This window comes from Fukomys damarensis, unplaced genomic scaffold (genome assembly GCF_012274545.1).
Source record: "Fukomys damarensis isolate Sample0158 unplaced genomic scaffold, DMR_v1.0_HiC HiC_scaffold_4, whole genome shotgun sequence".
Classification (NCBI taxonomy): Eukaryota; Metazoa; Chordata; class Mammalia; order Rodentia; family Bathyergidae; genus Fukomys; species Fukomys damarensis.
Window position 1 is genome coordinate 49,221,491 of NW_022900916.1, and position 25,510 is coordinate 49,247,000.

The window sequence follows — 25,510 nt, forward strand, 5'->3', positions numbered from 1 at the left end:
GAAGTAGAATAATGCATGCCTTTGAACACTGAGATGGAAAGAAAGAATGAGGTAAACATGGTTGTTGCTGACACAAATCTCTATTATTTACACCTTCCCTTTACCCAAATGCACAAGCCCTTTAAGCCCACCAAATGCCTTGATTTAAATGACTAATTAATTTGGCTTTTCAAAAGTGAATTTTTCATAGCCTGAAAATCTTACAAGCCATTCTGGTAACTTTATTGTGTTAACTTTCAAGTTCCAAGAATTTTCATTAAAATTTAAATCAACTTAACAGGTATCCATTGACCTTTGATCACGTATAGTAGGTTACTATCCAAATTACCAGACAGGTCCCAGGCTGATTAAACAAGTTAAGAGAATTGTGCAGATGACTGTCACACAGAACAATAAGATAATGACTACAACGAAGATCAATACAACAAAAGAGGTGGAAACGTGAAAGTCAAAGAGATAATAGTGGCTTATTAAGAAAGGCTTCAGGAAGAGCAATAGGAAAGCAGGTCCTGAGGAACAGGGAACATTTGTTCTATAGGTACATGAAGCATGAGGGCAGAAAGAATTCCAGATGGAGGAAGTGGGCCCAGGGCACATATGTATTTTCACTGAGCCACAAATACCAGAGGTCATGCTGCCCACGTGTGGAATAAGTGAGGGAACTACGGATAAATAAGGTTGAAATGGAACCTTGCAGTGGAGGTTTCTAAATGTTGAAACTAGAGTTGATGACATGACTGAGTTGTACTGCTGGAGACTGCACCTGTGAACACCATGCTTAAGACAAAAGGAAGAAACTGGTCCACATTATGGAGAGCGGCTAGGGCATTTTTTAAATCACAGGCAGGAAGTGTGACAGCACGCTGGCAACATGGAAGCCTGTGGAGCTTTACTCCTGAATTAGGGAGGCTGAAGAAAGTATTTGTTATGTGGTGGAGCGCACAAGGACAATCTTACTTAATCTTTATAAAGGACCGTAAGTGGTTACACAACTACCTTTGCGGATGACAGGTTGAACAGCACTGTGATTTAAGGTCCACCCCCTATCAGACAGCCTTAGGCTATGTATCATATGCTATTGCCACTTTGAAAACTTGCCAGTTTCTCATAAAGTTAAACATACACTTATTTTACAACCTCAAAATCTTAAGTATATACCCAAAGGAATAAAAATATGTTCACACAAAAATTTTAAGCAAATGTCTCAGCAGTTATAGTTATACAGAAGTAGTTGCTTAAAAATGGAAAGAACCCAGTTATCCTTCATGGTGAATGAATAAAATAATGTGGTGTATTTGTACAATGTAATAATCAGAAATAAAGAAATGAATTACTCTGTTAAGGAAAATAGTATTGAAGTTTGTAAAAAAAAATTAAAAATAGATCTACCATGGCATCCAGCAATCTCATTTCTGGGTAGATACACAAATAAATTGAAAACAGACTGTCTCAAAAAATTTGCACATCCGTGTTCAGTGCAGTACTACTCACAGGAGCTAGCAGGTGAAAGAAACCTATATGTCCATTATCAGATGAATGGTTAAAGAAAACTGGGTTTATACATACAATATAATGGTAGGCAGCCTTTAGTAACAAGGAAATTTTGTTATGTGCTATCACATGGATAAACCTTGGCAGCATGATGCTAAGGGAAACAAGTCAGTCACAAAAGAAACACTGCAAAATACAACTTATACGAGGAATCTGCGGTTCAACACATAGAGACAGAATGTAGATGGTGACTGCCCGAGGCTGGAGGAAGGGGAAAAGGAGAATTGCTAGCCATTGTATATTGAGTTTTAGTTTTGGAAGAAGAAAAGAAAAATGTTCTAGAGATCTGTTGCACAAGATGCACATAGCTAATGACTATACTGTACACTTAAAATGGATACTGCTGGCATGGCAAGATGGGTGTCTCTCAAATCCATTATGGTAAGTGAAAGGAGAAAGTATTGTATGACTCCATTTATATGACATTCTAAAAAACTACAGAGACCAAAACAAACCAGCGCTTTTCAGGTGGTGGACACAGGGGAGAGATGAACTGCGAAAGGACACATGCAAGTTTTCTGGATGATAGCACTGCTCTATATCTGGATTATGGTGCTGACACAATTGTACGCATCTGTAGAAACCTCAGGAACTGTACACTAAATAGGGCGATAGCTAGGCAAAATGCACAATGATGACATTAAATAACCTGTAGAAATAAAGAGTTGAGGAGCTGCCAGTTTAGTGAAAAAGACTGATTTTGAACATGCCAAATTTGTGATGCTGATGATGAACTCTAGATAGAAAGGGTCAAAGGTGACTTCTTGATGTCAATGGTTCTAACTGTTGAGGGGGTTCAATCCCTGAAGACAAACATGAGGGATAGCCTCACTTAGCAGGCAAGCGAATGAAGAGAACTGTCAGGATAAAGAAAACACAACTGGGAAGCAGGAGGAAAATCAGTTGGTACAGTGTCCAGACACCCAAAGGAAGAGCAAATTTCAAGAAGGAAAAGATGGTCAACAATGTTAATGCTTCAGAGAGCTGAGATAGGATGAATGCTGGGAAAAGCCATCCAGGTGGAACAACTGAGAAGTCAATCCAGACTTCCAAGAAGTCATGTATTGAGCATGAACACCGCACAATGTTGATTATTAGTAACTTCCAGTTTGGTTTGAACGTATTTGAAGAGTACTGAGTGTAGCTAAAGTTGGGCATTTACTGGAAAGAAAACTTATCTAGAAGCAGGCAAATTTTTGCTTTTAGGTATCAGTGTATGTAAGTTCATTATATGCTTTTGGAAATGTTTCATGCTAGCATTCAAAAGACTGTGCTGCCTTTGAAGTAAAACTTTGTGCAAATTTATCCATGAAGTCGGTAATCACTTGCCAAAGGAGCACTGAGATTTCTCAGGTTCAGCCTTCATGTCATGCAGTAGTGTCTTGTAGTGAGAGGGAAAGAGAAATAGCACTGTCATATCTATAGTCAAATATCTGAGTATTTCATTGCCCCCTAGAGTGTGTGCATATGTGTGTGCTGAGGAGGTACTGGGTGTGTGTGTGTGTGTGTGTGTGTGTGTGTGTGTGTGTGTGTATCTCTGGCTGTCAAAAAGCTAAGAATTCCAATTCCTGCCTTGAACACCCAAAATTTCATTAGGCTCTGTTTTTAAAATAGCTTTGCTACTGCACAATTTATAGAACATAAAATTTGCCACTTATCAATACATACAATGATGCTTAGTAAATTTTGCATGTATCTTTGCAAGCCAGTTTTAGATCAATACTCCAGAAAGTTCTTTGATGCCTTTTGGTAGTAAATCTTCACTTCTATTCTTAGCCCTAGGCAACCACTGATCTGTTTTTTTGTGTCTGTAGTTCTACTGCTTTCTAGAAATTTCATATATATGAAATCATTCTACACGTAATCTCTTGAGTCTGTCTTCTTTCGCATGTTGATGAGGTTTATCCATTCTGTAGCATGTGTCAATAGTTCCTTTATATTGTGGGATGGCATCATTCTATCATATAGATACACCAAACTTTGTCCATTCTCCATTGGATGCACATTAGGAGGGTTCCTAGTTTTGGCTATTATAAATAACACTGCTATGATCACTCACATATATGTTTTCCTGTGGGCATGTTTTCATTTCACGTGCTCATTAGCTGGCTATTCAAATATCTCTTTGTAAAATATCTATCAAATCTTTTGTTTTTAGTATAACTGGGAATTGAACCCAGAGCCTTCACACTGAGCTCATCCTCAGCCCTTTTGAATTTTGAGACAGGGCTTCACTAAATTGTTCAAGTTGGCCTCAAACTGTGATCCTCCTGTCTCAACAAGGAGAGTGCTCGGATTACAGGCATGTGCCACCAGGCCCAGCAGAGTTAGCACTTAAGGACAGACTGGGAATCATGCCCGAATGAACAAGATGCTTTTTGAGGAGAATGAACTCTCTCTACCTTTGCCTTTACCTGCCACCAGAGCTAACACGTCCCCTTCGTCCTTCTGTAGGACTCACTTCCGTCATCTCTTTCAGCATCTTTCTGTATCGAAATCCCAGCACTAAACTTTACCACAGACTGCAACTTCCTTTTCATCAACCTGATACATTTGGAAGTGCCATTCCTCTATGATGTGACCTGTGACATGCTTATTTACTGCCAGTCATCTCAATTTACTCTCTGATGTTTGCTCCACCTCCATACAGGATCTGAAACTTGGTTCTCACTAGAAAATCATCCTGTGTTTGACTTACTAATACAGCCACTCCCCTTCCTCTGGCTGACACAGCAGGAGGGGAGTGAGATGATGATGGTTTTATTTCCTAATACTAATGGTCTCACCTACCTGTCATCTCTCACTAGCTATCAGCCTTTCACTTTTGAAGTTCTCTTCTTTCTGAACTTTATTATTTCCTGATATCATGGACTTACACTTTTTTATTCCTCAGTTGTCATCTTCAGTGACTGAAACAACAAATGTTTTTCTACTTGCACACCTAGTCTCCATTCCATCCGACACTTAATTTTTTTTATTCCTCAGTTGTCATCTTCAGTGACTGAAACAACAAATGTTTTTCTACTTGCACACCAAGTATAGTCTCCATTCCATCCGACACCCTTAATATGAAGACCTTCAAGTCACTCAAATTGCTTAGCTTTGAAGACCCTGCACCAGAAGTGCAATGAGAGCAGTGGACTGGCTGACTGTCCCATTTCTTCCTCTGACCTTCATGGCAGTCTCTTGTCCTGGGTCTGCTACCACTCTGCAATCTTCCCTCATTTCGTAGAGTAGATTCTTCTGAATAATTATTTTGAGACCCTCGAAAGCACATTCCCAGCCTTGACTTCTGCTGTGTCACTGAATTTGGAGCTAGAGACCTTTGAAAGGTAATGAGGCTTAGATGAGGTCATGAGGGTGGAGCTCTCGTGATGGCATAAGCACCTTTATAAGAAGAGGTACGGGAAAGTTTGTCTGCATTCCCTCTTGACCCCATGGGGACACAGTGAGAAGGTGGCCACCTATAAACCAAGAAGAGACTCTCACCAGAACTTGACCATACTGGCTCCCCTATCTTAGATTCCTAGCCTCCAGAACTGCTAGAAATAAATTTCTGTTATGGAGGCTACCTGAATTTTTGTTTTTTGTTATGCAGCGTGGCATTCCACTTCACAAGTGTTAGTCACATTAGCTGACTAATGTAATCTTTCTGAAAACAAAACAGAAAAAGCTGCATATCCTCACTTCCAAGTACCTGATGAACCTGACAGGAAGGATTACTCAACTCAAACTCATTGTGTTCAAAGCCCAACTTGTTTTTATTCTGACTTCAGATTTTGCTTTCTTTCCCACATATCGGCTACTGCATCCACTTACAACTTTGCTCATCTTTGACTCCTACCAATTCTTCTCAGGTGTTGTTGTCTCTGCCTCTGAGATACCTTTCCTTCTACCTCTTCCTTTCCATGGTCATTGCTTTTCTATTATTTCATGTTCTATTTCTCATGTCATCTTCCTGCCTCCACATTTCTCAAGCCGTCTTACAGAACAAATAAAGACGACAATCTAATTTGATTATATGTCTGTGTTTTCACATGGACAGATACTCTGCTTTGGTTTTTAAGAAAATTCGTGATCTACTACGAAGAAATTTTTCTTAATTTATTCTCATAGTTTCTCGATGTGCTCTCCATTCTTGCCAAATTGCTAATGAAGAGCTATTTTCTTAGAACTTTAAAGATCTTTATACTTCCCTGCACCTTTGCCTCACCTGGATTCATATTTCCATTCACCCAGCTGCTCAGTTCCAAACCTACAGTCCTTTAGGGCCCATTCTAGGTGCCACTGCCTCCATTAAGTGTGAGGGGGATGTAGCAAAGCTGGTGCCAGTTAAGTGTCTTGCCCGTGCTCAATGCTCAGCTGCATGTCTTTGTAAGCTTTTCTCTGACATGTACATGGCCTCTGCAGACAAAGAAGGGCATCTTTCAAGCCAAGTGCAAAGACCGTGTCTTCAGTTCCAGCTTCCAGATGCGTCTAGGTGGAATTCTTAGCACCAAAGGGCTATGGGAGGCAGTGCTAATCCCAGACCACTCATCAGACCAATCATCATAAGGAGTCAGCATGATGTTCCATACCACAAGTGTTTCTGACTAGACCAATGGGTTTATAAAAATATACTGTATGTACCCATCAGACAACTAATGCCAGTCTTGTATATAAAGATAACTGAATTAGTGGTGTTGAATCCTCTTACAAATTAAAATGCCATGAAATTATAGGTATCAATGAAAAAGAGGAGAAATTCAAGAAATAATCAATACATTACCACGTCTGATTTGGTGGTAAACTTCTGAGTTTGCAGACTTTCTAAAGCCATCCATTTCACTGGCAGCTTTGCACCTGTTTTGTTGTGTACACTGTAGTATTCTTTGTCATACATGTCTCTGGCAAGACCAAAGTCAGCAACCTTGACAGTGAATTTTTCATCCAACCTACAGAAAGAACACAAATTATTACTGGTGACTGGAACAGAATAATTTACAATGGTGCTGTATATCTATAGATCAGAACAAGTGGCACCAATGTTTGAAATTTCTAACTTCTGAAGGGAGCATTTCCTCTGGCCTATTGACTAACACTAAATTACCACAGAATTCTTGAGAAAAGTGCTTGACATTTACATTATGAATTCAACAGGCTGACGAGTGAGATCATGAGTGGTATGGCATACAAACATCATTTTTGCTTTAATGTAGATATGGAGAAGAAATAAAGCTGGCTCCCTCCAGCTTTTCTTGGTTGCTAAATAGAGCATGTCCACTGACCACCACCGCAGTCACCAATCTTTACTTGTCAATATTCAGTTTCATGGGAGAGACACGACTCCGGACTGTTGTTTTAGTTTTTATTCTCAAGTAGAGTAGGTCAGGACATAAAACTCATATCCCACAACTGAGGTAACAGAGAAATAGGGTACAGAGCAAAGCATCTCAGCAAACAGTGAGGTTCTGTTAACTGGGCTATGTATTCTGTGCTCAAGTGGCTTTTTTTTTCGTGTTACACCAACCAAAACCAAGGTAGAAAACTAATAGCATGGTTCTTTCATTCACACATACCGTAAGTCATGAATCAGTGCTGTGTCAGGGAAAGCTCTGAATTACAAACTGTTGACTGTTGTGTTATACAGCCAAGGAGCCAGACGCAAATAAAAGTTCTTTGTATATTCATTCCCAAATACCATTTTTGGTAGGGATTCTGCAGGCTGACTTCAAATGGACTCTTGGGAAGTTACATTATATTGGTGTCTGTATTACCAGCTCTCTCCTTTCCACTATAAAATGCTGAAGATCAAATTCTTCCTTCCAAACATTAATGCAGTGTGAAACCACAACACTGTGGGCTGCTGGTGGGAAGGACCGAGAAATGCAAAAGTATACAACAGCTGTTTAAGACCCCCTAAAGAGCGACCTTTTAAATTCTCTGTTTGATAAAGCCTGAAAGCCAGCCTACATGCCCAGGGCTTACACATCCATTTACAACAGTAGAGGAAATAAAGGATTTCTGCATAAGAAAAGGAAACATCCTGGCTTGAGCAGTGGGAAACAAATTCTTGTCAATTGATGTGCGTCGTGGGCACAGAGATTCTCATACTTACATACAGTTTCTTGCAGCCAAGTCTCTGTGGACAAACTTTTTGCTTGCAAGGTATTTCATGCCCTTGGCTACTTGAAGACCAAAGCCTATAAGATCTTTTACGGTTGGGTTCTGAAAACAAAGAGAGTTGGAAAAGTATAAACTAAACTGCTTAAAACCCACTAACACTGATCTCAGAACCCTGAAATGTTTAAAAAATCATCTTGTCTCAAATAATAACTAGCGCCCTGTTTATAGCAACACCTTTTTGCTAAGTACCCATTGTATGTAAAGCCCTAGGCTAGATGATTTTATGAATTATGGCTAATTCTTACATATGTCTACAAAGCAGGTGTTACAGGCTCCATAATCCGTCTGGAAAATGGAAGTGTTTTAAACTACAGATTTTCATGCACACCTCCTCCCCTTTTGCAGTGCAGAACCTAGGGCCTTGTGCAAGTTAGGCAAGTGCTTCACCACTGAGCTACACCTCCACCCCAAGGTCTTACTATTCTTTGGATATGACGAGTCCCACAGATCAGGAGACAACTGCCGCTGAAGACAGTTACTCACAATTTCCAAGAGGAGGGGAAAATCTTGTCAAGCAGGGTCACGTGGGAAAGCACAGGAGACAGTAAGAAGGCAGAGGGAACAGGAGAGGCAGGAGGGAGAGGAGACTATTGGGGTTTCCATGGGAAGGAAAGGCGAGGCAGGGTAAACAGGTTTTGGATTGGCTACTTTGACTAATTTCTGTGAGCTGTGGGGTGTAGGGCTCTCCCACCCTGTCTGGGTCTGGAATGATTAGGGTAGGTGCACAGTGGCCAGAGGAGTGTGGGTGCTAAGGTGGTTGGTTCGAATATGAAAGGTGCATTCTGAAGGCAAGTTGTTTAGGATCTCTAGGAATTAGCTCTGGGAGCACCAGAGCCTTCAGGGTAAGCAGACTCCAGATGTCAAAGCATGGGAAAAACACAAAGGAGACGTAGGGAGAAGTGAATCACTCCAAGCCACTCAGCTGTAAGTGGTACGGTTAGGTTAGGTCTTTATCCTAATCTGTTGGCCAGGAAGGCGATACTGTAGCGAAATCAATCAATGACAAGTCCTCCTACTGGGACTCTACTCATGATTCCTGAAGTTCTGGGACATCACAGAGACTAGAATAGCCCATTTCTCTATAAACCCCATCCAGAGAAGTGGATGGACACCTTCAATAAAGATGACTGTGGCTAACAGCCCTAAGGCCTGACAATCAGAAAGAGGGTATCTCTTCTTCAGCAGCCACTGGAGTGGGTGAGCAGAAGACATAATCGGAGGGGACCCAGCACCAGGGGCTGCGGTCCTCTGAATGCAGTGGGCTGAGAGGCCAGAATCATTGTGTTTCTGGCTTTAAAGATACACTCACGTTAGTGGTCATCATTAGTACGGACTCCCCAGGTTATAAAAGGCTAGAGGGCTATTCCCTACTGGATAACACAGCACTGTTCCATACTTTAACCCTGGGTGAACAACACTTTAGAGAATATAGTGTATCTGAGCAGATCAACTCATCAGGGTAATGACAAGAGTTAAAGTGAGATCCATCAGGGCTGCTGTACAGTATGCAAGGTAGTGTACATTATTTCCAAAAATTCACTATGAGGGATTTGTTTTATTCTTTTGGTTGAACACAACTTCTTTACTCTCTTTGAGCTTATTTTTTCTAAAAACTTGAAACCGTGTTTATAAAGGTGTTTTGATCAAGAGTAACGCTATTCCATTGACTTCCACAGTGACCTGGACTAAGGGAACCAAGAAAGAACCTGAAATCATTGGTGAATTCAGTTCTGGGGATCCCTCTTTCCCTCCACCTTCCCTGGCCCTGGCCTAGCCAACATTTTTTCATCCTTTAGGTCCGAAATTTAGGCATAAATGTCATAAAGAAAAGACCCACTTGGAAGAACTTTTAACCCTCTTTTGTAACCCTGAACTCATTTATTCAACAGATATTTACTGGGACCCAACAGGTTGAAAACTATTTTGACTGGTGGAGCTACAGGAATGAACAAAACTCACAAATATCCTCACCTTTGCGAGCACGCATATTAATGGCATGTGTGTATACAGACATGCAGACACATGCGTACGTACAGTTAAAAAGGGTAAAATTAATTTAATATATTTGTCCACCCAACATATCCAAAATATTATTTCAACTTGCAGTCAATATAAACTGTTCTTAATGAGCTATTTTACTTTCTTTGCTGTACTAAATATTCGACATGTGTGGTGTACTCTGCACTTACAGTACATTTTAATTTGAACTCATCACAGTTCACATGCGGGTTTTTGTCACAGCACTGGACAGCCCAGGCCCAGTGCATCAGATGATGATAGGTGTGATGGGGGAAAATAAAACCAAGAGCAGGAGACAGACTGAAGGCAAGAGAATGGGGGGTGGGTCAGTTGCAATTTTAAATAGATTAGGGAAGCCTCATTTTGAGGATGACATTAGGGAAAAGTGCTGAGGGAGATGACAGAGTGAAACATGTGGCAATCTGTAGGAAGAGTGCTCCAGGCAGAAGGAGCAGCAAGTGAAAAGGTCCTGAGGTAGAAGAGTGGGTAGCAAGTAGAGGAACAGTAAGTAACTCATCTGTAATTAATTCTCTAGTGTCTCCTGGAATTAAAACTCCATGTGGCTGTGGTTTGCTCTGTCTCACTACCCCGTTTCTTGCATGTAGTAGGCACTCAAAGATGATTTCAATGGAGCGGTTGGGATGGTACGGCAAGGCTGTTTGCTGAGCAAGTAATTATTGTCCCAGGATACCCTGCCGGGCAACACATCATCCCACCAGGACAAAAGTTTTTGAGGTACATTTGATTGGTGCCATTTATTTTACATAAATGTCTTTGGCTAATAGCTTTGTAACAGACTCAACACAGAAATATTTTGAAGGCACATCTGGCTTGAGAATATACTTACGTGAGTCTCATTTCGAATGAAATTGCGAAGGTCTCCATGCTTCATGTACGGAAGGACCACCAGCGGAGACCCTTCACTCCTAAGGCAGATGCCCAAGAGCGAGAGAACGTTGGGATGGCTAAAGTCTTTCATAATGATTCCCTCGGTCAGAAACTGGGAAACTTCTCCTATGTCAGTGATTCCTGCGAAATCCAGTGGGGGAGACATTAACTTCATTAGGGAACGGTGACTGCTTTGTCAAATTTGCAAAAGAAAAGCAGCGCAGTGTGAAACCACAGGCCTTCACCTCAGAGTGCTCTTCATCTAAGCAATGGTGCCCCTGGTGTGGAAAGGTGTGAGCACTTGTCCTCACCTAGTGTAAGGGCCACAGCTGAAACTCCTATAACTGAAGGCAGGTTAACAACAGAAAGCCTAACAGATTTATTTAATCAGTTTTTAAAATTAGGCCGGGCGTGGTGGCACACACCTGTAATCCCAGCATGGGAAGGCTGAGGCAGGAGGATCACTCTGAGTTCCAAGACCAGCCTGAGCTACATAGTGAGTTCCAGGTCAATCTCAACTACATAGTGAGACCCTGTCTCAAAACAAACAAACAAATCTGAGCTACATAGTGAGTTCCAGGTCAATCTCAACTACATAGTGAGACCCTGTCTCAAAAAACAAACAAACAAACAAACAAACAGAAAAAACCCCACCCCACCAAATTAGTACATACATGTTTGCAGTACATACGAATTACATTTATCTTGGAAGTTGGTACAAGTACATAATAACTCTTAATTCTTTTTGTTTCCTACTCCTCCCGTCCCTTTCTGCTCCTCTATCTCTTCCTGGCCTTCCCATTCGCAAAAGCTCTATTTCCATTTTTTCTTTTAATTCTTTTGTTCGCTCCCTTTTCCTCCTTTCCCTCCCACACTCTCCATCTCTTGCGTCTGTTCCCCTTTGAAAAAGATCTCCTTACTTCCTATTATCTGTCTTCTATTTTGATCTTCATTTATATGGGTTTCTTATTTATTTTTATTTTGTTTATTTTCATTTTTTGGTACCAGGGATCTAACTTGGGTCCTTGTGCTTGCGAGGCAGGCGGCAGAACCACTGAGCTAAATCCTCAGCACTTGGGTTTCTTATTTAAAAGAAACCATGTATATTTAAACTTGCATGTCTGATGTATTTCACTCAATATTATGGTGTCAAGGTGCATCCATTTACCTCTCAATGCCTCAAGATTATAGCCAGGTATTATGTGATAGTGTCCAAATACAACATTTTCTTTATCCATTCATCTGTTGATGGGCACTGTAGGCTCTTACCAAGATTTGGCTATTATAAATTGTGCTGCTATAAACATGGGTATGCGTGTATCACTGTAATATAATGACTTTAACTCTTTTGGGAAGATACCTAGAAGGGGAATAGCTGGATAAAAAGAAATCAGAGTTTTATAAGACCTGGAAGCCTTCAGAAACAGAGATCTAAGCATGCAGGGAAATGGTCCTTTTATGCTTGGATGTGATGAAGAATAGACAGGAATGTAGAAAGGTGACATGTGATCTAATGATAACACACTGAGAGGGAAACCCAGCAAGGCCCATGTGCTCTGATTCTTCCTGGCCTTCTGTGCATAATTCCTTCTTTCTGGGTATTGGACAAGACTCCTTCTGCAGGAAGAGTTTTATGAACTACTATGAGACAAGATAGTTCAGAGAATTTCTTTATGGCCAAAACAGAAAGACAGAGGACAGTTATAGTAATATTTTTGGATGTTATAGCTAGCTTTCAGGGGGAACTGGCTGTAGTTTCTATGACCTACCTGCAGAGGTAGTGGTGGGAAAAAGGAGAGGAGAGGAAATGCAGGAAAGGGTCTGGAAGTGACTTTGTTTCTGAGGCCTATGCACTGTCTTTTAGAGTTCAAAGTACACAGTATGCCCAAGCACCATACTTTGAGGCATTATTTTCTGGGCTCCAACAATGTCACCCTGCACTGTGCCTTCAAGTCATTACCAGCACTGTAAGATGGTAGCCAGTTCCTTGAACAGAACCTCAGTCTGTCACACACAGAAATTCCATGGTAACTGTCTGGGACACAGGCAAGCAAATTTTCTATAATGGGCTAGATAGTAAATGTTTTGGCTTTGTAGGTCACATGGTCTCTGTGAAAATATTTAACTCTGATACGGAACCATGAAAGAAGCTATAAGCAGACAGACAATAAGGGGCTGTGACTCAATAAGTTTTAAAGAAATAGGTGGTGGGACATAGTTGCCTGGTTCATGGGCTAGGAGAATTTGAGGACCGATCATCATACAGTAGTACATGAGTAGCAATTTTTTAGTACAGTAGTTTCTAATCACTTCCAGAGAGACATACTGAGGGCTTGATACTAGTTAGCACTAAGGAAGAGTTAACAACATTTATTAATTTATTAATTTTACAAGACTCTGTTTGGTGTTCATGATGGTGTTGGGACTCTTTTACAAATGTGATACATTCTGAGACTTGGAAAAGATACCTAAAGTAATATGGAATGAATAGGAATCAACACACACCAACAACAGAGAAAGATTTCTTGTTATTAGGACTGTTTGGAGTCCAACTGTCTCGTGAGGCAAATTTATTGATAACCATAGTTAGTTTATCACAGTTTGCTATTATGTTTCATATACACTGTCCTACAATTATTTTGTGAGCAGATGTCCAACAAAACTAACCACACAGAATGGTGCTCAGCATGGAAATTTATATTAAAAGAGCCTGAAATAGTCCTGGCAGTAGTGCATATTTTGCAGGAAAACCTTCCAGTGTACACTTAAAGTTCATTAATTTTAATATAAATCTGTACTACGGCTAGCTACCATTTTTCAGGCTGATGCAAAATATACACAGAAACATTACTGGTGGGAATGCAACCTAGTACAAGTACTATGAAAATAAATATGGAGATTCCTCAAAAAACTAAAACTAAAAATTCCATTGGATCTATTCATTCTTGTCCTGGGTATCTTTCTGAAACAGTTAAAGCCATCGTATTATGGACACCCATGTTTATTGCAGCACAACTCATAATAGCTAAATCTTGAAAGTGACCTACATGCTCATCAACTGAGGAATGGATAAAGAAAATGTCGCATGCACATAATGGAGTACTACTCAGCCATAAAGCAGCCATGAATTTGAGTTATTGGTAAGAAAATGGATGCATGTTTAGACCATAAGGCTAAGTGAAATAAATCAGACACAAGGCTAATTATCTCTTGGTTTCTCTTATATGAGAAACTCAAATTATAAATAATCGAAAGAGCAAAATAAAAGATGATAAAAAACTGGGAGACAGACTTTGTGGAGATGGGAAAGGGATCTGGGGATGGGAGAGATGACATGGAAGAGAGGAAAGGGGAAGTAAAAACGGTTAAAATGAGATGGGTAGTGCACCAGTTCTCTGCGATGAATGCGTTTATCATGTATCACAAAATACATATTAATAAAGAAAAATTAGATATGAGAACAGGAAAAGGAAGCACGGATGTTCCAGGAGTAAAGGAGGGCAAGTTTTACTTCTTTAGAAGGTTTAGTTATACAGACTAACTCACTCCCCAAACATGTGGATAAATGAGGTATTACCAGACTTATAATATTTCAATTTTCTGCCAGCATATTTCTCTCCTGTTTGTCTTATTTCATTTTTTATCTTTTTTAATGGAAGTTGTGGTTAAAAAATAATTACAATAATGCCTCTGGGTTAAATGAGTCATTACTATTGTATGTGCCAACATGCTTCCAATAGTTTCCATAAATGTCATTTGTAAAACAAATATTATAAGCCTAATATAGCTAAATGATGCTCAGTTCATCCAAGAGCCTCATTTCTCCTACATCCTTACTAATGAGGGCTCTGAGTGATAATTTCAGAGGGAATATTTTGATAAGAATCTATAACAATAAGAGTTTCTTTAGATCAAAGAAATTTCAGATTTCGATCCATAATTTGAACAGTAGCTGATTTTTTTTCCACAAGGGACAGAGTAAATCAACATTTTATTATGAGCTTTTTATTAGTGTGCAAACCACAATATTATCTTCCACTCTTAAGTAACTTAACAGTAAGTTACTTACTATTCAAAGATTTCACAGCACAATGGATTTTTTTGCCATCATTGTCCAACAAAGTCCCATGATATACACAGCCAAAATGTCCTTTGTGAAAGAGAAAACTGGATTAGAATTATATAATATTTAATTACACAGTAGTTACTTATCATGGCCTTCAAGATCTCCATGTCTTTTTTTTTCCATATGGCAAAAGTACACTATTTTGATACTGTAACAATATCATTATATGTATGTAAATGTAATTTATTTCTCTGTAGGATATAAACAATATGATTATTTATATATGATAAAAACCATAGGGATATGATTATTATTAAAGATTGATATAATAAAATAATGATGGCAGAACCACTGAAAACAGGCATTAATCTGCATAAAAGAAATTCATTATTTTAAGGATCAAATTTGTAAATATAGTTTTGTCCACATGAAGAAATATAATAAAATAAGCTTCCTATATTTCAGCAAACTAAAATGAATAATAATTTTACCATTAATAAGAAGAGTAGTATTATAGAATAAGGATTTCCCCCATTAGTCACTGGTTAATATGTAAGCCAGAATGGCAGAAATTGAAAGGCAGTTGCCCAAATAAAGCAAATTCACTCTGACTCATTGCATGCATTTCCTTCTAGCTTTAACCACATCATTTTTCCGACAGCAGCCTTTCATCCAGGAGGGGTAATTTTTCCGTGAGGTGCCAAAAGCCTCCTAGCTGTGTAAGTCACTCATTAACTCATCTATCCAGCCAAGATGTCCAGGGTGCCTAGTCTGTGAGCGTCGGGCATTAGGCTCCCCCCTTGTAACACAAAGAGGAATAAAGTAAAACCAAATGCTCATGAGTTGATTATATTTTCCTGGAGAAAAACCTATAAACAAATAGCAGTTAATATTTATAGACTGCCAATGATTATTTCTCTGAGAAATAATTGCTACATTGGCACCTTTCATAATTAAAACAAAACTCTAATTTTACAATGGGTAGAAATAGAACCTAATTAGTGGGGCCACACACTTTAAAATTGGTGCAATCTTTCGAATTTATAGGCTGATAATGGACCTATTTATTACTGTGATGTAAGGCATGGAAACACGTTTGTGAACAATGACCCTCTCTTAGGGAGTGGCAGCATGCTCAGAACTAAACTCTGGTGTGTGTGACGCAGGTGTGTGTGGATGTCACCCAGGAAAAAGAGAAGGCCTCATGTTGATGTAAGGCAAACAGTCCCATCAGTTTCTCCTGCATCACAGTGGCAGATGATTCTACAACCTCTTGTAGTACATAGAGAATAAAATAGATCTCAGGTCGTTCCATATTAAATGTAAAAGCATTTCAAAATTAAAGGATTGGAGTTCACTTCCTGGCTTCTGGTTGCTTCTTTTCCTGCTAAATATTTCTTTGGTTACTGTTTATACTACTGTTACTGCTGCTCTCGCTAGTACAAATATTCACTCTTCTTTGTATAAAGAAATTGGAGTGTGTTGTGGAAATGATATATGTTGCTTCAGATTGGGGTGAATGCTATAAATTTCCTGTCTTGTGATGCTGTCCAGCACTGTATAAGCTGCTATAAACCAGGACTTCATGGAGTATATCACTGTTCTCAAGGTAAAGAAAGGCCAGAGACAGATATGAGTGAAAATTTTGGAAAGGAATGATTTTAAAAAGGAAGTCAATGGAATGGTTCAAGAAACTACAGCTGCTAGCGTGAGAAAGACGAAGAAGAAATGTTACTTATTTCTAATATATTTCTAATATATTATCCAATTGCCTCCCTGCACAGGGGCAGGTCCCTGGATCTGATCTTCAGGGCTGCAGTTTTACAGACCAGAAATCAAGCCATTCATTATCAGTGCTCTGTCAGTTGCTCTCACCATTGTCTAAACTCCTAATCTGCAAAGGCAGAAGATAAAGTGCTTACTGGAAAATCGTATTTAACACAAAGCTGAGTGGAAATACTTACCTCTTCCTATGACTTCATTGAAATGCACAATAAGGCTGCTGGGCCCAATCACTACATGCTGGACTGCTTGGACCAGCTCCGGATTTAGAGCACTGAGGTCAATGTGGACCATATTTTGCAGTAATGGACTAGATATATCAGAGTCTCCACTATTTAGGATGGGGGACAGGTCCGTCAGGGGATACTGTACTTGTCTGCATGATCCATTCTGAGATGAGTTAGGAAACTGGTCTGCAAGATGAAGCAAAATTATAAGAACACAATGGTGAAACCTCACTTACTGGAGACTGCATCAGGGCAGCAAACTGAATTATTAGTGAAGCCAGAATTTTAAATGAAAGAAATGGTGATTTTAACATTCAATAAAGCTAAGGATCATTTTTCATAAAAGTGGTATAGTAATTCGGGAAAAAATACTGCCATTTTTTATAAAGTGTTTATGATTTTCTTTTATGTAGACTGTTTTAACTTTGAGAGCTGTTTACTCTCATTCCCACACTTTTTTTTTTGCTAATTGCAAAAAGTCACGTTGAAGCTTATTTTTAACTATGTGGTATTTTTTAGAATGGGAAGTAGCAAGCTGGTCTCAAAAAGTCCAGGTCAAATGCAAGAAAGTAAAAAAGATTCCTCTTAAGAGACTAGTGTTTATTAATGGCAATAATTAATATTATACAAATCTATATGAATTCTAAACCAAGGAAAAATATATACTGAAATATATATAATTACACACAGATTGAGTACCTTGATCTAAAATGCTTGGAATCAGAATTCAGATTTTCTTAAATTTTGGGCTAGCTGCTGGGAATTTACCAACTGAGCATCACTGATCTGAAATGTTCAAAAAGCCAGAACTTTTTGAGTATCATACCAGTGATCATAAGTTTTGTATTTTGGAGAGATTGGGATTTTAGGTTTTCAGGTCAGTGATGCTCAATCCATGTATATAATTATATATACACAATTAGAAATACATAACAGTGACATTTTTCAGAACTGAAAGTTTTTCAAATTAGTGATACATTCTCCACCTTATGGTGAAGGCCACAAACTTAGTTCTATTGTCATTGAGAGCAAGCATCTTGCACCTGGATTAGTGAGTGCACCATCCCACTGCTTAGTTTAGGGCACTTGGATAGAAACTCCTTGTAAACAGATCTTTGCAACAAAATTCTGAGAGAGCTTTAGGCAAGTGCTCTTTTGCTAGGAGAAGAGATTTTCTATTTCAAGGCTAAGGATCTTTGGGGTGAGAAGCTGCTTTGCCTAATGACCTGGAATCCATACCTATCAAAGAGGCTCATCATAATCCTGCAATGACTGCAGAGAAACCAGGCAGGCTACTGAGGCACAGTATATGACGTGAGGTGGGGAGGTGTGTGTGGGTGTCTATTGTGCACCAACCGATAGGGCTCTCTGTAGGCAAATAAGCAAGAGAATCTGAATTTGGACAAAGGTTGATGGTACCTTGACTATTTCTAACCCATTTAAGTGGTTTTAGTACTTTCCATGGTGGATAATTGGATAATAAATATTAGGCCAGAGCAGTGAATCTCAAAAGAGAGTCCAGAAAAGTCTCTGGGGCCATCTACAGTCAGAGTAATCATGAACTGGAAACGAGGCAGGTGCAACCTTAAAGGAAGGATGTACACTGTTAGGGGAGCACGTGAAATGCCAGGTTGGTAAAGGAAGGAAGGAAGGGTACTTAGATTCCTGATCTTCAGTCCAAAAAGCCAGATTCTCCAAGCCTTCCTCAGGGGATTAGAAATGCAAATAAGCCTCTCTAAAGTCCTACCTGCACCTTTACTTTCTAAACTTTTGCTCCTGGAGATCAGAGTTAAAAATCTTCAGGCCTGGAGGGACTGAAGGCAATCTGTAGTGAGATATGGGACAAAAATCCCCTGGCAGAGAAATTCCACTGACCCTTTAGCTAAGTTCTAACATGCAGAAACCAATATAGGCCATCACTATGTGTAACACCATTCTGGGTCTTCATCAAACTTGGGGTATCCCCATTAATTACACAGAAAATCTCTGTGGCTCTGTAGTTGCTGGCTGTGCATTCTCCTCAGTCTTCTCAATGGAAGGCCTTCTTTTGCCAATTTTTACCTTTCCCTGTTTCCCAAAATAAGGTCCAAAGTGGACAGGGGAAAGCAGCTCTTTGTTCTTGGCAATGATGATGGAGGTTTGCTGAGTAAGGAGTCTGGAAGGCTAGGAGAGCTTTTATCTCACACTATTGTGAGTTCTAATGATTTCAGGTTAGTTATTAAACACAAATATAAAATACTAACTAGACCTAAATTTCAAAACTATCAACTAGGGTTTGATTTGTCCATATTGTTGAAGAATGGATTTCTAAAGGTGAGCAATCACAGGGGCAAAGACAGTGTTTATAACGTGTATCTCTACAGAGATAACATAAACTTCAAAAAATAAGAGGCAGCAAGTTGTGAAAAAGTTAACATGTTAAGCTTCTTTGTTCTTGTACTTGTTTGGATGAGCACCTTTTAACTTTCTAGCATCTGCAACTGTCTGTGACTCATTTTATTTGTCCAATGGTAAATATTAAACCAGGGAAATACTGGCACCTGACTCATGTCCTGTAACTTCGAAAGATAATGGAGCTGATACAATACAGACATTTTGCTTTGAGCAGGATATTTTTAAACAAGACAACATGAAATGTTCTGGCGATCCTGGCCATTATTTTTAAGCCCAATGTTTTGCAAAGCAGGTTTTGTTGACCCTTTCTTGTTTAATAGCATAATTGAAGGTTATTCTTGGACAAGACTCAAAATATATTCAATTCCTAGAACACAGTAGGTAAAAGGCTGTGTTATTGAGAATGCTTCAAAAGATCACTAATGTTATAATTCAAATGTTTGGGATTCAACAAATGTAGCAGTTCTAACTTATGTTTAAACAAAAATATGTTTTGTAACAACTCTTGGAGTTCTTAAAGAGTTCATAATTCCTAAACATCATGCTCTGATGATAAACAAATTACCATTACTCCCATTATTTTAAAATTAGCTTTTCTTGTGAGACAAGGGCTCACAGACTCTAAAATTTTAATATATACATGAGTTCATTTAAGAGTAAAAGCCATGTAATTCTGTGTCAGGTTACATACTCCTTTGGTAGAGGTAAGTGTTTCTGTTTTATTTTTATAAAAATATAAAGGCAAAAGCAAAACAACAAAACAACAACAATAACGTCACAACCCACAGAAGTATATGTATAGTTATTTCTATAACAATAAACTGAAGTATACCTTCTGAAAAAGTAGCTCGGTAGTCTACAGACTCATTCGAAACCATTTCTGTAGTTGGACTTACACTCCGGGCACTTACAAGCCTATCCAAATGAGGAGTGTGTACTCTTGTATCATAGCGAACTAAGTCACTTCCCAGATCTTAAAAGAGAGAGAAAGAAAGAGCTTGTTAAAGACTTGGCTATCGTGGCTCCCTTTAGCATTTCGACTTAGTGCTAAGAACTCATGAATTTTATGGATTACATGTAAGACAGCACACAAGATCTACAACAGTGTTAAACTATCACGACTGTATTCTTAGGATAACTTCTTAAAACCAATAATAATGAAGGAAATGTACCTTTAATTTGCTTTCTCTTTTTCAGCCACAGGAAAAGCCCAAGTAATACTAAAAGTATCACTGATATCGAGACAACGCCAACAATCAATCCAGTGAAATTCTGATCTGGTTGAACTATTACTTTTCCAAGGACAGTTGAAGAGACTTCTTGCTTCCACTGAAAGTGATAAAGAAGAGTTAAAGAGTTTGGCCCATGATTGATACAAAATATTTTGTCCAGGCGGAATTACAATTTCTTTGTGTGCCGAACACTGGCTGGCTGTTAACATTATGGAAGTGGTATAATTGTCTTCAGAGTAAAAAGAGATTTCTTAATTCTGCATCCACGCTCAAATATTTAAGGAATACTGACTTCCCAAATACTTCTATAACATTTAGTGGTTTGTACTTGTGACTAGGTATTAGGGATAAAAAGATTAAAAAGCCTCTGATCTCACAGAACTGGTATCTATTAGGGGTGATGAACATAAATAGTTATAGTATAATATAAAATGTACCATATCAGTAAACAGTAAGAAATCAATTCTGTCCTATTAGAAGGACTGGATGGCAGAGAAGACTTACCATAAAAGACAAATAATCATATTATTATGGACAATAAAGTCTCTTTTTTATTTCTATTTTCATATATAGAAGAAATCTTCAAGGCCCCTTCCAGCTCTGTTTGAGTATTTTATGATCATTTTAGCTTTATGGTCATTCTGAAATTCCAACTCTGATTTCATGATTCAGGCTTAGATTCTTTTGTATTTTTAAATTTCATAAATTTTATTCACCATAGTTTTTTTTAGAAAATGTCAGTAACCCTTTAAAATCATTTATTCTTAGATAAAAAAGTTGTGGAATAAATATAATGAAATATTATTCAGCCACAAAAAGGAACAAAGGAATAACACATGGCCACATATGGATGAACCTTGAAAACATTGTGCTCAGTGAGTCAGACACAAAAGGACAGATATTACATGATTCCACTTACATGAAATATCTAGAACAGGCAAATTCATAGAGACAGAAAATAACTTAGAGGTTACTAGGGGCTGAAGAGGGGGGAATGTGAAGTTATTGCTTAATGGGTACAGAGCTTCTGTTTAGGGTGATGAAAAAAACTGAAATTAAATTAGATAGTGGATGGTTACACAACATCATGAATGCAATACATGCCACTTAATTGTGCATTTAAAATGGTTAAAATGAAAAATTTTATGTTGTACACACTTTACCACAGTTTAAAGAAGTGAAGACGTAATATACCAAACTCATCGAACTGTACACTTTAAATGGGTAAATTGTATGATGGTGAGTTACATCATAATAATGCTGTTAAAAAATACTGAAAAAATCATTCTGGTTCTAGGTTATCTGACTGAGCCGTCTACAAGAAAGAAGGTACTATGAACAGTTTCATGCTTCTTTATTCTGCCAGGGCACACCCTTCTTTTATTTATGGGGCCCCATGCACTTATGGTCACTGTAGCAGGCAGTGGGACACTGGCTCTGGCCTCTTGGGCTGTGAGAGGTGGGAGGACACTCTTAGAACTGTCCTCGCTTTTTCTGAGAATTACAGTAAAGTCTGACAAGAGTGTGACATGATGGAGAAGTGGTGTGGGTAGAAAGAGCTTTTGAGACCAACCCTCCAGAGCCTGGGGAAGGAGCCAGTGTGACAAAAAAACTTACTATTTCTAAAATAACAACTGGGAATTGAGGTTGAGTTGATGAGCCACAGCAAACACACAAATGAGCTTTAATGATTTATTTTAAGCCTACGAGTGACATAATTACACTGGCATCCTTATTTACATCATGAGAGGAATGCAGGAACCCCACCTCTATATTTAGCTCGCTGTTCAATTTCAGTAGGTCATTGGGGACCCTACATAAAACAGCTTCAGCATGTGGCTCTACATCCTCACAGCTCTTATTTCCAACTTTTAACACATCACCTTTGACTGCTTCAGGGTCAATATCATTTCCCTGGAAGAAAAAAAAAAAAAGACAGGTTGTTAATACTTCACAGTTTTGCAGGAATGTTTACAACTGTGAAGGGATAGAAATATACTGCAAGCACAGGCTATGTCGTTATTTGCAGAGGCACGTGATTTTAAGGTGCTTGCTTTCATGGGAATCGGGATGGCTGAAGGGAAGCACAGTCCTTTCAGGGCACTAACTAAGAATTACAGGATAGGGCCAGGGTTAGCTCAGTGGTTCTGGCACTTGCCTTACAAATGCAAGGACCCCAGTTTGATCCCCAGTACCCCCAAAAATTTACAGGACAGAGCTTTTTTATTAAATTGAATTTTAGAGAAAAAGAAAGGGAATCCTGTTTTATATCTTACATTGAATGATATCTTCACCATAATCACCTTATTAGCATCTTCAGAGGGTATTAGTGTTTGGCAAAAAGCAAGGAGTTTAGAGATTCAGTTGTTAGACTGCCTAACAGTGCCTAATGCAATGATATTCAACCTTGGCTTTGTTTTTAGAATCATGCTGAAAGTTTTAAAAACATTCGAGCTTGGGTCCCATACTTCCAGAGATCTGATGCAATTTCTCTATGCCAATATATTCCTTTTCTGTTTGAGTTGGCCGGTTTTTTTCTCATCCTTCTTACACACTTAAATCCTATACCTAAATGAACTCTTTTTCAAAGAAATTCCCATAAGATATTACATGTTCTTCATTAAAATTTAAGAGTATAATTATATTACAGTATTTCAAATAACTATACACTTACAGGGAAATTTTCAAAAACTTACTCAACCCAACATATTTAGGTAACTGAAGTTATCAGGAATTTGAAAAATATCAGCATTTTGTTGAAGAAAGCAATCATTAACCTTGGGAAAGAACTAAAAATATGAGTATAATTTCCCATATCTACTCTTAATGAGTATAGTTATTTATTTAACAAGCTAGTACTTTGAGGAGCAATCTATCAAAACCTGTAATTATGTTTTTTTTGTTGTTGTTTTTTTGAGACAGGGTCTCATTATATAGTTGAGACTGACCTGGAACTCACTACGTAGCCCAGGCTGGTATCAAACTCACAGTGATCCTCCTGCCTCAGCCTCCTGAGTGCTGGGATTATAGGTGCATACTACCATGCCCAGCTTCTGTAATTATATTTCTTTTCTTTCTTTTTTCTTTTTCTTTTTGGTACCGGGGATTGAACTCTGGTCCTTGTGCTTGAGAGGTAGGCAGTGGAACCACTGAGCTAAAACCCTGGCCCTGAAATAGTATTTCTTATGAACAAAGAGTAGCCAGTAATACTACAGACCTGATACTTTACTTTACATAATCTTTTTATTTCATTGAGTTTATTGGTACTTTTAAAGTATACAGAATAGTTACATTCACCATTGAGATCTTGTACCTTTACATTACAGATCTTGGTTCTCATTTTTTCCCCATACACCTGTCCTCCCTTCACCCTCTCCACCCTCCCATATTTACATAATCTTTAATTCTTAGCAAACTGCTTTCCCATACAATGTCTAAAATGAATCTCAAAAGATTTGTAGGTCAGATGGTATTTTAGGAAAAGGAGCTGAAAGCAGATGCTTCTTATAGCATGAAGTTGGACTTTGAGATGAAATGACCATAGACAAAGATCCTTACGATATTTCTAGAGGCAGTGTGAGCAATCCATTGATCCAGGTCAGCCACACGGGGCAATTCAGCATAGAAGCACATAAATCTAATAGGTCACCTTGGGGCCTCAAATGACAACTTGTTGGTTAGGTCTGAGGAGGGTTAGGCATCTTACTAACATATTGGAGAGAATTCAGAGAATGACAGAGAAAAGAGATTAAAGAGCAGGAGGATTTGATTTATGAGGGAAGGACTACCATGTGTCCTGCTTGCTAAGATAATAACTGTGGTTGGGGGAAGGGATGCATTTACATGTTCAATACTCCTTTCAGGGTTAGGATACCCTAGGATGTCACATAAAGGGAAAACAAAAGCAGATCATGTAGCTGAACAACTGCACACTTTTTCACACAGTCCTACCAAAAAACACATAATGAGCACCGCTGCATATAAAAAATTACTCTCAGCTTTGTATATGTAATTGTTTTAAAAGCTGAAAAGCCTAGCTGTCACAGAAGCGACACTGGCAACAATGCCTACATGAGGAAAGCTGATTTCAAATCAGGAAAATAAAAATATCTGTAGGATACTATAGCAATTTAAAGTATACAGCTACTTTAAGCTATGAAAAATGCATACATTTAGAACTTTGTTATTATTGACAGTTAACTATTACTAAATAGAACACATCTACAAAATCAGTTTAGTTCTTCAATCACTAAAATGATGAAATGTGGGCTTTTAAATAAAGCAACATAAGAAGCAGCCTTCTGATATTTAATCTCCTATGCATGTAGAGCAATTTAGAATTATAATTATCCCATTTTGTCCTGCAAAGACATCAACCTCCCCAGGTAGGATTTTTATCATTCCTGCTTTAAATATGGAGAACTAAGGTTTGAGAAAGGACCAGGCAACTGAAGCAAATCAAATTCTATTTGGTGCAGAATCTACTGACCATCTACTTACTATGCACTGAGCATAGATTTAGTCACCGAGAAGATGAAGATAAGCAAGACTCTCCTCTTCCTGTAACGTTCAAATGGACACATTTCTAAAATAAACACTAGTGACGCCCATGATGTCACACTAGGATGTACCTTGACCGTTTCCTCTCTAACTTTGGGCAGATATGACATACTGTTTCTCCTCAGCATTCGGGTCTGGGGGTGCTGCCTATTCGTGAGGGCTACAGAAAGGAGCGGAAGTGGTAGTGCAGTATTTGAAAAGCAGCACTGTAATAGAAGGGACCTGGCACATTTCCACACTTGGGTGGTCACATGGCAGGTCTAAAGAGTGGGCAAAAGCAGAGAGTTGCAGATTAGAAGCAGGACCCATCAGACAATGGTTGAGCCCAAGAAGGTGAGTAGTTGAAATCAGTGAGTTGTTGTTGGTGTGACATCTATACTTGGCCTAGAGGGTGTGAGTCCCTCGGCTTAGAAGCCAGGCCAAAGAGCTGTCAGAGAAAACTTCAAAACTGAGTTTCACAATATGAAGACAAGCAATTGAGGGATGAATTCCCTGGACATTTGAGAAAAGTGGGGCAAAATAAAATTAAGTTGGTCTCTTCAATGACTACCTGGGAGGCCTCACCATTTACTTACTTAAAGAACCTTTCCATTAGGAACTATAGAGCCACAGGTGCTGTCAATGTG

General features: G+C 38.8%; 1 protein-coding gene across 4 annotated transcripts in view; it reads right to left on the reverse strand.

Annotated features, from left to right (window-relative positions):
• Met (MET proto-oncogene, receptor tyrosine kinase) overlaps positions 1–25,510 on the reverse strand; it is a 107,649-nt gene that overhangs the window by 2,844 nt on the left and 79,295 nt on the right. For all 4 annotated transcript variants that reach the window (XM_010621881.1, XM_010621879.1, XM_010621882.2 and 1 more), the window contains 8 exons: positions 22,092–22,238; positions 20,265–20,421; positions 19,925–20,065; positions 16,654–16,884; positions 14,693–14,773; positions 10,583–10,764; positions 7,649–7,758; positions 6,320–6,485 (listed from right to left, as the gene is read on the reverse strand). In XM_010621881.1, coding sequence (XP_010620183.1) covers positions 6,320–6,485; positions 7,649–7,758; positions 10,583–10,764; positions 14,693–14,773; positions 16,654–16,884; positions 19,925–20,065; positions 20,265–20,421; positions 22,092–22,238 — 1,215 coding nt within the window. The remainder of the gene's footprint in view (positions 1–6,319; positions 6,486–7,648; positions 7,759–10,582; positions 10,765–14,692; positions 14,774–16,653; positions 16,885–19,924; positions 20,066–20,264; positions 20,422–22,091; positions 22,239–25,510) is intronic.